Source organism: Mchenga conophoros, linkage group LG7 (assembly GCF_057382185.1).
Source record: "Mchenga conophoros isolate Kocher_MC1m ecotype Shallow Benthic linkage group LG7, M_conophoros_male_GT1.1, whole genome shotgun sequence".
NCBI classification, from domain to species: domain Eukaryota; kingdom Metazoa; phylum Chordata; class Actinopteri; order Cichliformes; family Cichlidae; genus Mchenga; species Mchenga conophoros.
The window spans coordinates 41236644-41251729 of NC_140532.1; the positions used below are offsets into that span (position 1 = coordinate 41236644).

At 39.9% G+C, this 15086-nt stretch overlaps 1 protein-coding gene across 4 annotated transcripts in view; it reads right to left on the reverse strand.

Moving 5' to 3' along the window:
- The window catches only part of exd3 (exonuclease 3'-5' domain containing 3), a 48692-nt gene that overhangs the window by 26388 nt on the left and 7218 nt on the right, over positions 1–15086 (reverse strand). For all 4 annotated transcript variants that reach the window (XM_085279290.1, XM_085279288.1, XM_085279287.1 and 1 more), the window contains exons 3-19: positions 13469–13533; positions 12625–12786; positions 12166–12351; positions 12019–12072; positions 11752–11891; positions 11543–11649; positions 11381–11454; positions 9552–9590; positions 9290–9456; positions 8761–8914; positions 8460–8658; positions 8253–8362; positions 7953–8136; positions 7615–7787; positions 6149–6367; positions 5463–5516; positions 5200–5331 (exon numbers count right to left, since the gene is read on the reverse strand). In XM_085279290.1, coding sequence (XP_085135416.1) covers positions 5200–5331; positions 5463–5516; positions 6149–6367; positions 7615–7787; positions 7953–8136; positions 8253–8362; positions 8460–8658; positions 8761–8914; positions 9290–9456; positions 9552–9590; positions 11381–11454; positions 11543–11649; positions 11752–11891; positions 12019–12072; positions 12166–12351; positions 12625–12786; positions 13469–13533 — 2219 coding nt within the window. The remainder of the gene's footprint in view (positions 1–5199; positions 5332–5462; positions 5517–6148; positions 6368–7614; positions 7788–7952; positions 8137–8252; positions 8363–8459; positions 8659–8760; positions 8915–9289; positions 9457–9551; positions 9591–11380; positions 11455–11542; positions 11650–11751; positions 11892–12018; positions 12073–12165; positions 12352–12624; positions 12787–13468; positions 13534–15086) is intronic.

Genomic DNA, 15086 nt, shown 5'->3' on the forward strand with positions numbered 1-15086 from the left:
TATGCGTTTGTTGGTTTGGGGTTTCAAATCTGCATTACCCAATATATATGGGAGTTTGTGCGTAGCTGGTTTCACATCTACCTCTGAGCTAGCCTCTGCTATCTGAACATATCTGTAATAGGCCAGTGTGGGCCATCTCATGGAACCATGAGGCCTAGCGGAAGTGTGTGTGTGTGTGTGTGTGTGTGTGTGTGTGTGTGTGTGTGTGTGTGTGTGTGTGTGTGTGTGTGTTTGAATAGAAAGTACAGATAGAGCAGGAATTAGTGGTGGGAGTTGGATAGAGCTAAATAGGGAAACTGCAATGGAGCAACCACTAGCTTTACCATCAAAGGAATACCCTTGCTGGAGATACTAATTAGGGACTATAAACAGTTCATTTCTGTGATATCTGTTAACATTTTATAACAGTAAATATTTTTTAAGAAACAGAACACTGAAACCGACCTGTATAACTTGCTTTACTGCAAATGTTATTTTAATTATTGCCATATTTTGATTTGATTTTCATAGATATTTAATAAATTACTGTAATATATATTTAAATCAGCATATTTATAACATAACCCTGCATCAGACAGGCAACTTGTCCAGGGTGTACCACATCTCTCATCCTTTGACAGCTGGGACAGGCTCCAGCCCCCCCAATGATTCTGAACAGGATAAGTAGAATAAAATGGATGGTTGGGTTTTGACAACACTAACAATCTGTACTAAAGCTGAAAATAATTTTATCTTTTTTGGAGCTCTGACAGTGCAATTAAAATCATTTCAATGTTAATGGTTTAAATGTGCTTGCTTGCCTTTGGAGAAACATATTCACCTCATATTAAGCACAGTAAGCTAAATAAATCAAACTTAAATTTCAGGTAGATTTGTTTAGAAATGTGATACAGAATGCAGATGAAAGCAAAAGTTCCATATTAACAAAAAAAGGTCTCTATAAAGTGTTCATTTTATTTTACTTAATTATTTCTTTTGTATGAGGTTTCAGGGACTGATGCCATATCCCACAGAGCAGAGACAGATTCAAATCTCCCAACAGCAGATGGGTCTTTATATAAATACAAGCCAAATGAATTGCCTTGTTTACACAAAGAATATGTATTAATACTGCCTGAATAAGGAGCATAACTCTCAGTTTCTGAAGCCAGGTTTTTCAGTCACACGGAAGATAAACCACTTCCATATGAATCCCTCAAACACCATACATGACATTTTAAATACATGAGATAGTATTTTTTCAATTGCGCAACTATGCAGAAAAGTAAAAACATGATGCCCTTCTCTATGTTGCATTCTCTCTTGGGGTCAAATTCCTATGCCTCTAAAATCTGTGAGGCCTATTGATACACAGAAACAAACATTAACCCTTCCCCTACAATTTACATATGCATGCCTACACGAGGCTGTGCTTAACCTGTTGTGTGTGTGTGTGTGTGAGATTTACTTCTCTTTCCTCATGACATTTAGCAGTAGTGTATGTGATTGAGGGAGGAACACATAGACAAAAAGGGAGAGAAACTAAGCCACCCATTGCTAATTTGATAGCTTTACAATCAGATAACAAAAGAGGTTAACTTTGCCTGGGTGGGCTGTTGTGGAGCCCCAGGGTGAAACTCTCTGTTGCTCTCTGCCACACACACACACACACACACACACACACACACGCACGCACGCACGCACGCACGCACACACACCTACAATATTTTACAATTTAAGCAAAGGTCAACAAAACTTTAATACAAACAACTGACTGAAATGTATTATTAATCTTCAATATCATTTAACCAAATAATGAAAAGGAATATAGTCAACCCCCAGTGTGACAATAACCGCAAATACTTGAGACCCCCTTTACAACTACCTATTTTAATAGTTCAAACATCAAATACACCTGAAACTGTCATCCCAAAACACTTAAAAATCATTTCAAAGTCAAATTAGATTAAAAACGAGAGACAAAGACACACAAAGTACACAAATACGTGAAACACTTGAACAGCAGATGTCTACGCGGTGAACTGGCAGCGTAGACATCTGCAAATAATTTTGATCTATGGAAAAAATCTGTGAATACTGAACCGTTAATTGGGGGGGAGGTTCGACTGTATTATACTTGAGCAATATTACTTTTGATAATAATAATAATTCTGAAAACATTTTATTAAGATAACATTGGTCAGTCTGTTTTTAAAAAAGTGGCAGCAGGAGAGATGGAAGTGGTTGAAAGAGCTTTTCACTGAATGAACTAATGAAAAAAACTCTGTGCCAGAGATGTAACTAGATATGTGGGAAAATGTAATAATTTAAATATGCTATTCAGCATTTATATGGGATGTATTGGAGTGACTTCTTTGAAGTTGTGTAGGAAGTGTGTACTAAAGTAAAGGATGTAGATGGATGACTATTTAGCCAATGGTCAATTGCTGCTTTTTTTGGGTATGTGTGATCCTCATCATATCATCAGAACAGGAGGTAGCATCAAGGTGGTCAAAAAAAAAAAAAAGGAATGCAGCTGGTGGTGTCTTGACAAATTCGCCACCCCTCACCCCCTCCTAGAAGAACGCTAGAACACCCAAGTTTTAAACTCTACTGATTCCACTCCCAGTCACAAACACACACAGGGGCACATAGCCCCTCTGAAACAGCCACCCACAGAGATATCTGTAGGTCAGGTACTATAAATCAGACTGTTATTGATGCAGTGTAACTGTTTTAACATATTTTCCACAACCATGATAAAATATGGATCTGAATAATAAACATGAGCTGCTACTTTAGTATTACTTATGGATACACACATGCTTGTTAGGAAGCAGATAATTATTCAGCTTTATTCCTTCTTCAGTTAAATTCCTTTATTTTCTATTTTCCATGTTTTTAAATCAAGTCTTCATCTTAAAGCTACTTCTCATCCACAGCATTATGGTAAATTTTCTTAGTGAACCACTGCATGTTTGACTCTCCTTTTCCATATCCATTAGTTTTTGCATCTTTTATACATCTTCCCCCATCACCCAACAGTGGCACTGATCAAGACTGTGGTGGCAGCAAGCTAAACAATGAAACGCAGACATCCCACTTCCTCACAACATCTTCCAGCCCCTGCTGAGGAATTCCCAGACCAGATGGGATATGCAATCCCATTCGGAGTCTTCTGGGTCTGCCCCAGGGTCTTCCTCTATTTGGACATGCTGAGAATACCTCCACAAAGAGGGAGGTCTGGCTCAGGAGGGATAATAATTAGATACTCTGGATGCTCTAAAATGGCTACTTTGAACATAAAGGTAACGTGGATTGACTTCACCCTCCTCCTCCTTTTACTAAAGATGACCTTAGATTTACTGCTGAATACATTTGTTTAGCCTCCCTGCTACTACTACAACACCCACATACACCCTACACCAATCAGCTTGTTAATATCTTACATCATAAAATCTCTCGTGAACAAAACCACAAAATACAGTGAGGTAAGGCATCTCCCTGTTGACTCCTCTGTAGGGATGGGTACCGGTATCCGGTGCCATTATGGCAGCGGTTCTGACATAAACGGTAGTAACCAGACTGAAAAGCAGCGCACATTTCGGTGCTTTATTTCGGTGCTTTTTTTCCTGAGATGTCATACACTTTGAATTCTAGCCAATCATTTTACGTTTCCGAGGATAGTAGGCGGGTCCAGGTACGTACGTTCTTTTAGAGCAGAGCTACAGATTAACAATGCCCAAGGCGAAGTGGTCAAAAGTCTGGCTGTACTTCACAGCAAAAGATGCAAACTCAGCAGCCTGCAACAAGTGCTTTAAGCTGATACTGTGACACTGTGCAAAGGAGGTAACACCTCAAATCCGATGAAACACCTGGCGACGCATAGTGTTTTTTTTAAAAGCCAAAAAATGCGCCGTACTTGATAGCTTGCTGCGAGACCTCACACCGAGCGCATAAATAATTTCCCCCAGGGATCAATAAAGTATTCTGATTCTGATTCTGCGGGTGTGGTGCCTGTTATCGGACCCGGAGTTAGCAACATCCCCCAAAACACGAAGAGGAGAGTCCTGGCCCCTAGCCCTGCCAGTGTAGCAGAAATGATGACGAATGATGATGGCAGTAGCAGCCGTTCTTCTCTGCGTGAGTAGCTTCATGTTGTTCGTGTGTAATTTACGTTGAGTAGGCTAACCACGTTATTACATTAATGCATGTAAGGTGAACTAGCAAACATCATCATAGCTACATGCGGCTGTCCTCTTGTTTGATGGCAGATGCTCCCTTCACCCTGGCCAAAAAGGCTAAAATGACCAAAGAAAAAGTGGAAAACAGCTAAACATGAGAGGTTTTTGGACAAAGTTTGTGTTTTTTCCATTGATTAAGCACTGCTTCAAGCCAAGAGTGATGCCATATATGCCCCATAGCTGCAGAAAAGGCTAACATTGTTATCTTTTTACAAAAAAAACAGCTAAACATGAGAGGTTTTTGGACCAATTTTGTGTTCTCCATTCTTTAAGCACCGGTTTGAGCACCGTTTAAGCACCTGCACCGTTTCAAAAGTACCAGTTTGGCACCGGTATCGGATAAAACCTAAACGATACCCATCCCTACTCCTCTGTGTGTGTGTGTGTGTGCGTGCGTGTTGGGGTGGGGTGAGCCAAACCCTGTGATTTTATGCACGGCTTAACCACAAGTGCAAGTCTCTTTTCCATCTCCAACATAAGGAACATAAGAATGCTCAACATCTTCCCATGCTGTCAGCACTTTATTTCCTGGTAGTCTTGCCAGTAAAGAGTTCAGAAATGCTTCCACTTTCTTTCTGTGTTAAACATACCACCTTTACCACAAGCATTTTTCCTTTGAATTCGACTACTTTACTCAAGCAGAAGCTTTTAAAAAAAATTACGAAATTCTTCCATTCATAATACTTCTCACTAAAATAATAACTATAGTTCTTGTGTTTCTCTTGATTAAAGTTGTGTATGAGCCAAATGTAAGTAGTAAGCAAGATAAATTAATATTTTGGACTAACTGTTGAATTACACAGATGTTATCTGTATCCAACTCTGCATCAAGTCATGTATTATTTTCTTCATTTGTCTGTTGTGAACTTTTCGTCCCTGCAGACAACTTCACTCTAACCATCCACAAAAGATCATGAAAATCATGTACAAGTGTGTAGCACACCGCATAAACAAATATTTTCATAGACAGAAATACCTGACAGCGGCTGAATATATCACTGGGAGTGGGCTGGATGTTAAAGTGTTTGAGAACTCGAACCGCCTGGTCTCTGGCCTTTTCTGAGCAGGCTAGGGAGAGACAGCGACCCTCCGCCACCTGGGAACGCAACTGTACGGGAAGATACAGACAAACTATGTGTACCAGGAAACAAGTCAGACACACCAATGCATGAAAACAAGCGCACAGTGCATCAGCATTCCCTAGATTTTAGATTTGTTTTTGAGTTCATGTGTACTTACAGTTTGGAATGGTTGTCCACATGTAAGAATGACACGGCCTTCAGCCTGCGCTAACTGAGACACAACAAATTCACACAAGAATAAAAGAGTACAATAAATGTATGCGGTAATGACACTCATGCTTGAAATGTACTTTGGTACACTAAATTCTGAAAACATTATGGTATGTTTTTATATGGTAATATAGGTTCTGAAGATGCTACGGTACAGTAATTTTTGGCCTAGTAGAAGCAAGTCTAGGTGTAGGAACAGGTCTGCTCTAATTTGTGCAGATATTTATGATTTGAACTGACCAGGAAAACGTTATGAATAGCTAAAAGCAATCAGTTCTTTCTAATACCATTTGCATAAAAACTACAGGAGGAAAGACTTGTGGATACCTAATCATGCCATCTCTGGGCTTCAGCAGTGAAGTAGCTGTGGCGTGAGTCAAGCTTATATTTTTAGGATCATTAAGGCTGACATCAATACCATTAATAACATCACAATATAGCAGCGTAAGTATGTGGCAACATCCTTTGGAATGAGGTCATTCATTCAATTTATTTTTGATATGAATAAATGGGGTATGGAAAAAGTGAAAATTAAATGGTAACAGCACTGATTACCAAATATCTGATATTGTGACATCCCAAGGGCTTTTTCTGTGGAAAATGTGAATATTTAGAAAAACTAGCAGGACTAACCTTAGCTGCAACCCTGTGATCATCAGTGTTCTCCAATATGACCACGTCAACTCCTAAACAACGCAGGTATCTTCCGAGTCCCTGCAGCATGTTGTCACACACCACCCGCAACTGCTGAGGGGGTAGCGGTGGGGAATCTTCTGAAGGCTTCTCACCATACAAGACGCCTTTCTCTGGATCTGAACAAGAGGGGCTGACCCTTTGAGCCCCCTGACATTCCTAAATGGACAGAGACAATAATGTGATACTTAACCGATCCCCATAGGGGGATTTTCTTTTCACTTGCACCACAGTTCAGGGAGGCTATAGCACTGGGTGAGCTTTAAATCTGCACCCCTGGAGCTGCTAGGAACTGCTGAAGTGTCTTTGTCAATGACTTATTGTCCCTCCTTACAGGCTGAAGGCTCAAAAGTTGGGTTTTCAGTAAGAGGTTTTAGCATTTACATGTAACATGAAAATTTATCACAGAAGAATGAATAGCTAAATTAGCAGATTCTGCTTTACATGTAAATAGGTTGGTCGCTGTCTATGAAGCGGAACCAACACCTACAGTAATCCTGCTGGTGACTGCAATCATGTTTCTGCATGAAATTCTGCATTAAAAAGGCAAAAAATACTAACTGAATACATACTCTTTGCTTCAAGTATTAAAATGCCACTCTGATGCAAAGACCCTCTATAAGGAAACTGTTTACTAGGTCCCTTGTTTGGTTTTGGTCTCAACAACACTGATAATTGTTAATTGCATTCACAGTAGAATTCCAACATGTCCAGGTTGAGTATAATGTTATGAAACCTACCAAAAACAAATAAAAGTAAAATATGAACAAAGCAGGTCAAGTATATTAATGAACTTTTGTGAAATAGTGGGAAAAATATTTAAAACTGAACTCTTGAAATAAATATAAAGATAAAACAGCTTTTAAATTTCTCTACCTCTTAGACCAGCAAGCACAGTTACTACATGTTTCATCAAGTCAACTAATGAGGGAAAAAAAATCTATATAAGGTTGCGGCTCAGGTGGTAGAGTATATGTTTTCTTAACGTAAGATAAGAAGTTTGACTTGAAAATTGCTTATCTTATCACTCATGGCAGTGACTTTTATTTCTCTACTTTTTGTTCTCCCCCATCCGAAATGAGTTCAGCGTCTTTGGTTTTTACACACAGGTGTAAAGGTTTGACTATTACACACACACACACACACACACACACACACACACACACACACACACACACACACACACACACACACACACTGGTCTGAATGCTGCAGAGTTACTGCAACAGCCAGTTCTGCTCCTGTTAATAATGTCTAATAACGATGTCAATAAATCAAACAGCTGAATATTCATAGTTTATTAGCTATACCAACTCACACACACAGACACACCTTTCTACCTACCTATCTAGATATAGATATAAAGATGTATTAAAAAAAAGAAGAAAAGGCAACTGATCCCTGACCTCTTTCTCAAGGGTCTGTTTTGTTTGCTTGTCCTTTTTCTCCTTCAGCTTCTTGTCTCTGCTCTTCTCTGATTGGCTTGAAGATATGCTGCGCAGGTCATCAGGCAGCCCAAAAGATGCTGGGTTGCGGGAGAGGACAGAGTACACTTCCAGCAAACAGTAGGCATCTGCCACTAGAAGATGTTAAGAAGCAAAAGAAAGAGAGGGGGAAAAGGGGGGATTTATTGGTTTGCAGTTCATCAGGGGATAACAAAATAATCTCTGATATTCTATTGAGAAGAGAGCAGCGACCATCTGTCTCTCTGTCATTGTCTGTCTGTGCATGCACAATACCTTACCTGCATATCTAATTTGGCTGATGCGTAGAGGCCGCTTCTCCCAGTTGGACATCTGCTCTGTCTTGTCCAGGGGCCTTCCCAGGACCTGTTGTACCAACAGACTGAGGCCCTTTTCTGCACAGTCCTCTCCCACCAGTACCTCTTTAGGGCCATTTTGAGTCCGGCTGAGTGCACTATGTTGAATCTACATTACAAATTACAGACATAAAATAGCATAAAACAATCATTTATTTTAAACAGTGCAGGACTTCATTTAGAAACTGCGTTATATTAAGTTATGGAAATGAAAAGAAAGATTACTTTTTTATGTATACTTAGAAGATCAAGCATCCCCTCCATTTTCAGTGGGTCCTCTTGTAACTGGGGCCAGGTGGCCAACAGACACTTAAGATCACTGGCCATACCATATCCTGAATTGCAATAAAAGGAGAAATGTAGGAGACCAAAGTATGTAAAAAGAAAAAAAAAAGGCGAATGACTTGGATATAACACTGAATACATGCTAACCTAGTTTAAGGACACTTTGTTGGGAGAACAAGCTCCTGATGAAACAAATTGTTTCTGGGTGCTCACAGAATCTCCTAGCACAGAGGTCTATTAGGAAAACCTGATCAGAAACTGCAAGTTGTATCAGGGCCACTTGCTGAGTTGAGATACAGCCAAATGTTGGCTGCCACTCCATGTCAACTCCGACTACAACACCTTTCTAAGAAAGGACAGATAGCAGAACACAGGAGAGAAAGTTGAATAATACATGATTGCAAATACAGACTTTTCCCATCATTAGGTGCTGTTTAATCCTCTGTACCTTGAGCAGAATGCTTTGACATCTCTCGAGAGCTTCTGGTGTGTCCACAAAGTGCACCTTGTCTTTGGTAAGTGGCACTTGGTAGAACTTCTCACAGTGAGACTGAGCTAGCTCCCACTCCTCAGTTTCTGCAGTATCACTCAGAGATATCTGTCTGAGCAGAGGTGAGAAATGTGTATTTTTTATGAATGTGCAAATAAAAGACTGTGTGCTCTATAATGGCAAACTGATAACCAAATAGGAGGGAAAAAAGTGACTAAAACAATGCATTAGGTGTTATGAATGAGTCGAGTGAATCAGCGAAATATGTAAATAGTGAAAAAGAACCAAGTGAGCACAAAGGCTTTGTTTATAAGACTGCATTGAGAAGCTGTTGCAAAAGCAGGATGAAATCAGTAAGCAATATGTGAGAAACAGGATGTGGAGAAGAAAAATTAGACTCCACAGTTCCCTTTATATAAAAAATACAGTTTGTACATACCACAATTTGCGTAACAGAAGATGTTTATACATGTTCTGGCCAACTTACTGTAGAGCACGTGGTAGACTCTGCTGGGTTTCCCATACTCCACAGGGAAGTCGATATCTGGGGATGCTGTATCTCAGTGACCACTGGGAGGCTTTCCGAAGACAAGAGTACTTCACCAACATCTCCACCAAGTGGATCTGCAGCTCAAGGTCATCTGCCACTACATACTATACATACACAACAATAAACTTACTGCATACAAGACATAGCGCCATACAAATTTAGGCTTCATCAAGTCACATATAAACACATACAAACCCACTTGTACATGGTCAATCCAGTTCTCTTCTGTCATGCCTTTCTACGAAGAAAAAAAGATACAAAATGCTATTTTTAATTATTCTTCATTACAATTTTTAATCTACAATGTGAGGAGAATTTGGCAGCTAAACAATAGGGTACTGCTAAACTGAAAATTCAATAATAATAATATCTGATCATATTGTCTACTAGTCCTCAGTCTACATTTTCATCCTCTGCAAGCAGTGTCAGTTAAAGTGACGGTAAGACTTAATTATCTTCTCTAACTTATCGAAACAAATCATTTCTTCTCTTAAGCACACAGACGTGGGTTTCAAAAGCTTTTAGTAAACTTTATATTTCCCCTTTTGTGCATTTATGTCACACAATTAGATTTGACACTCTCTTACCACATTCTGCTTTTTTGTTTAAATTGCACTTTGAACTGCTACTTCACAAAAAATAATACATACAGTCAAGTGGAAAAATAAGTTCTATTGACTAAACTAAGTATACCTATTGATTCTATAGCTTGCAGAACAAACTTTAGCAGCATTAACTTGAAGTAGTTATTTTCTGTATGACTTTATCACTCTCTCACATCATTGTGGAGGAATGTGGCCCACTCTTCCTTACAACATTGCTTTAGTTCATTGAGTTTTGCAGGCAGTTGTTTATGCACAGTTCTCTTAATGTCCCGCCGCAGCATTTCAAGCAGACTGAGGTTTGGACTTTGACTGGGCCATTGCAACACATTGAATCTTTTCTTTTTCAGCCATGTTGTTGTATATTTGCTGCTGTGATTGGGATCATTGACCTGTTGCATGAAGTAATTTCAGCCCAGCTTTAGCTGTCAGACAGATGGCCTCACATCTGACTCTAGAACACTTTGTTATACCGAGGAGTTCATGGCTGACTCAGTAACTGCAAGGCACCGAAGTCCTGTGGCTGCAAAACAAATCTCTCCACTACTGTGCTTGACAGTTGGTATGAGGTGTTTGTGCGTTGCTTAGTTTTCACCAAACATGGAGCCATGCATTATGATCAGGCATCTCCACTTTGGTTCCATTTGTCCAAGTACATTGTCCCAGAAGACTTGCTGTCACGTTCTTTTTAGAGGGAGGAAGCTTTTCTCTTGGCAACCCTTCCAAACAAGCCACAGTTGTTCAGTTTTCTAACTGTACCCTACTTCAGTTCTTCACATGCTAACTGAAGCTATAGTCCTGGGATTTCTGAGCATTGCACAGTCTGACCTTGGAGTGAAATTTGCTGGGACATGGACTGCTGGGAAGATTATGGCACTGTGTTAACGCATAGCTGAACGCTCCAGACCAGCAAACTGTCAAATCAATCAACTGTATTTGATTAGCAGAACCTGGCTGCTACATCACCTTTTAAGTTCCTATAAAAGTAGTAAGAGTGGACTGCATAGAATTTCGTGAAAACATTTACTCTCACATAGCTGTATATCACTACGTAAAAACTAAAGCACAGCTCACTGAACTGTAAGTTAGCAGGGAAACTCACGAGCTTGTTAAACACACTGATCACATTTATGCCCCTCCTAATGAGTTTAGAGTTTATTTAATGTTTTGTAAAGCGTTCTCGAGTTTCTTGAATGGTGCTGTACAAATCTAAGTTATTTGTTTGTTTTTTACTGGCAAAAAACAAACAGATGTCAGAAATAATTTTTTGTTGGAAAACAAACAAAAATTATATCTGTCTTCCATTTTCATTGGTTTACTTTACTCTGAACAGTTTAGCTAAAGAAATAAAGGTGAATGCTGATGACAGCACGTAATAAAAAATAATGACGTTGAAATAAAACTGAACGTCTGCTCCATCACTTACCTCCACAAACCTCTTGTACATGAGGAAACGCAGAGAGTCTAGTCTCCTCTTGTGCAGTGCATTGGGACACAGTCCTGCACCAAAAAGACAAGGTCACTACAATTTCTGCCCGAGACATCCACCTGCAATATGCATGAATGAAACATGCACCCAATCATCCACCTTTATCAATCTTGAATTTCTCCATGAGTCGCAGGACGTGTTTGGTGAGCATTTTCGGTTGAATCTGTTCCATCCGTTGTTTGGTCAGATTAAGGCGAGGGAACTGACTGTGGAAACATGCGTACCCACACAGTTACACAACTTTTTTCTTTTTCTTTTAAGGCTCTGCATGTCGACACCTGTATCAAGTTCACATACGTGTACCATACCTGTTTAGCTCTTCCACACAGAAGCTGGGGTGACACCAAGAGTCTAGAAGTTTAACCAATCGTTCCTCTAGATGACTGTAGCCTGAGACAAAGGACACGGCCACCGACATCTTATCCTGCACGATTAGTGGTACACACATCTGCAGAATAACATAGGAGATGAAAATTTAGGAAGTTGGATAGAGATTTAATAGTGAGTTTATATAGAAGACATTTGATGGTTAATTAATAAATAAATACAAGGACAACAAAGACTGGATATCTCACCTCCTCCATATTTAACTCTTCCTGTAAGTTCAGCTTAATACCGAGTGTTGCTGCCTGTGGGGGTTATAAATTTCACTTTCTATGATTTTATTTTGTCTTAAACATTTCTGCAATAACAACAATAATATCATGAAATCATGCACCCACCTCTTTGTAGAAGCTGAGAGCATGCAACCAAGTAATGTGCAATCGGAGTATGGCTGGATCCAGTGAACTGAGTTGGTAGATGTTTATGAGACTGTCTACAAAGTTTGGCTGGGTATCTGTTAGCAAGTTGAGAGCACGCTGTTGGAGTGCCACTGCTTGCTGTTCCGACACTGAACTCAGATTGACCTGTATGAAGAACACAAACCCCCAATCCAAAACAGAAATCAAAAACACCCTTTTAAAACACTAAAGAATACTACACTACTACAGAGGTGTTAATGAGAAGGTTTGTTAGTCTGCACTAATAAAATAAATTGCTCAGGTATTCATTTTCAAATATCTCAATGATGGCACAACTATAAAGTCAGCAAGCCTTTGTGTACAGTTCAAAATCACAAAAGGATGAAAAAGTCGGACTGCTAACCACAACAGCAGGTTTGTAACTGCTTGCCTATCTACCTGAGGATGTTCCTTAATCCATGTCTGGAATTCCATGAGTATGTGATGGCCAAGGGTGTGGCTCCGACCTTTCTGTTTGCCCGGACAACTCTCCAGGATTGTTAGTAAGGCCTCTAGAGGCTCAGACAGCTTTGAAAATCCCTGGAGGGCTGCCAAATGTAGCTGTGGGTGGACAGAGGAGAAGGGAGTGGTAAAACTATAATAGAGGAGAAGGTTGAATGAATGTATAAAACATTAAAGTGTGATGGTAGATTACTTCGAATCTAAACCTTGTGGACAACTCTGAGCACTTGCTTACTCTGTTTTATTATTATGACTTTAAAGTGGATCTTTCAAAAATGTTTTTGTGAAGCCAAAGTGTTACACTCAAGTTAGAGTCAGAAAATGCCTTAACTCCATCAGCATATATGAGTCTTTTGAGACATTTTGTGTAAAAAGTAATAAAAAAAAAAAACAATCTCTAACTTCCTACACGAGAAAATAATATACGAGTGACAAATCCAGACTCTGTTTTAATTTGCAAACCAGATGTTAAGCACTCAATATCCTACTCACACAGATCTCAAGTTCATTCAGAGCAACACAAATTCCTTCCTACTGACAGGCAGTCTGGTTTCCTCATTAACACACACACACACACACACACACACACACACACACACACACACACACACACACACACAGGTGAGCTTCATTTAAGGATTCAGGGTTTTCTCTCACTTGTTCCTTCCTGTGCAAATGCTTCATACAGACACACAAAAGCTCCAATCCTGCTACCTTTGTAAACACACACACTCAGTATTGCATATATGGACCTGACACACGCTGTGAAAGTGACTCTTACCATCTGCAGATCTTTCCGGTTCCACAGATCGAAGAGTTGGTCTCTCAGCACGGCAGGGTCAAGACCTGGGGGCATATTGCACACACAGGCACAGAGACAATCACACACACACACAGTGGGATTTCACTTTGACCTTTGACATGTTAAGGAATCAGAGGTGGAGTTATACTTATTTTAAACTAAAACTATTTCAATGGATGTCTTTTTGGGGTATTATAAGAGCTCTTTTTGTGAAAACTGACCTGTTCAAAGATGCAAATCCTCTGAAAAAAACCCCAAAAGCCACAAGTTGGCGCTATACGTTTTGCACAGATTTAAAGCAATTTATACTGTTGACCCCCTCCCCAATTCTTGTAAACAAAAGGTTAAATTTGTTTGCCCAATCTTTTGAATTCTTATTTTCTGTCTCACATAATTCTTAACTTGGCAGTAACATGATCCACTAGAAAATACTGTTACAAGAGGCATAGCAGAGCAGCCATAACGTCAAACATTATTTCTTTAACAGGCACAGCAGAGCAGCCATAACATCGGATTAACAGCTGAGGCTGGTTGGACAGTAGAGGAACCGAGCATTAGCTCTGCATTCCAGCTGAATGTGCAGCCAAAATACTCCAGAGAAGACTCTCGAAGCACATTTTAGGAATGCCATGGTGGGTACGAGAGCTTGGAAACAAGAGAAGCTGTGAGCATGCGTGTGTGTTTTACAATTTGTGTCTGCCTGTGCGTGTGTTCCACGGAGCATTCCCAAAAACTCCAGCTTCTTTCTCTGTCACTCATGCTGTGTGGCCTCCACCGTATCTGCCCCCACCGCCGCAACCCTTCTTCCTTCCCAGGGCTACTTTTCCTGTTCTCCTCTCCCTCCCTGCACCAGTCTCTCTTGATTTTGTCTCGGATTTCCCCAGGAAAAGGCTATGCGCTGGTCATGGTGTAAAAAATACAGCCTTCCTGATGCATAGCCTGGGAAAGCAGACGAAAAGACCTCTCCCTCCTCTCTCTGAGCTGGCCTCTTTCTTTGCTGCACCTCTCCTGGTGTGACACTTTTTGCCTATTATGTTCCCCGTTAAAGATGAATTTTACATTCATCTTCCTGCAGCGGCCCTTTTAGTAGAGCTTGTTTTTGTTTTCTCCCCTCAATCAATCAACATTTCCTTTCAATTCTCCAGCTTCTCTTAATAAACTCACGCTAAATTAGTGAATTTGCAATTCACTAAATTGCAGCAATACTGGTATAATAATATTGCCTAATTTTATCTCACTTTTATGTTGACTCTATTTGGATTTCTTATTCATGAAAATGCTAGTTGCACTACATCAGTGTATTGCCATGTTTTGATCCACAAAGAGCAAACTTTACATTTGTTTTAGATCATTTCCTAAAATCTATCGGTGTTTTTAATTTAATTCTACTTGACATTAAATTATATTCAGCTACTTGACAAAACTGCTTTTTTATTACCCACGGTGGCTTTGTATGAAATGGATTATGACATGCATAAAAAACAGCATCACAAAAGTCCACTTAACGGTTCTCAACATTTGAAAGGCCGCCGAGTTTCCTTTTCTGTTATGCACCCTGCCCGCGCTCATTCATCCTGCTGCCGAACATGCATAGGGT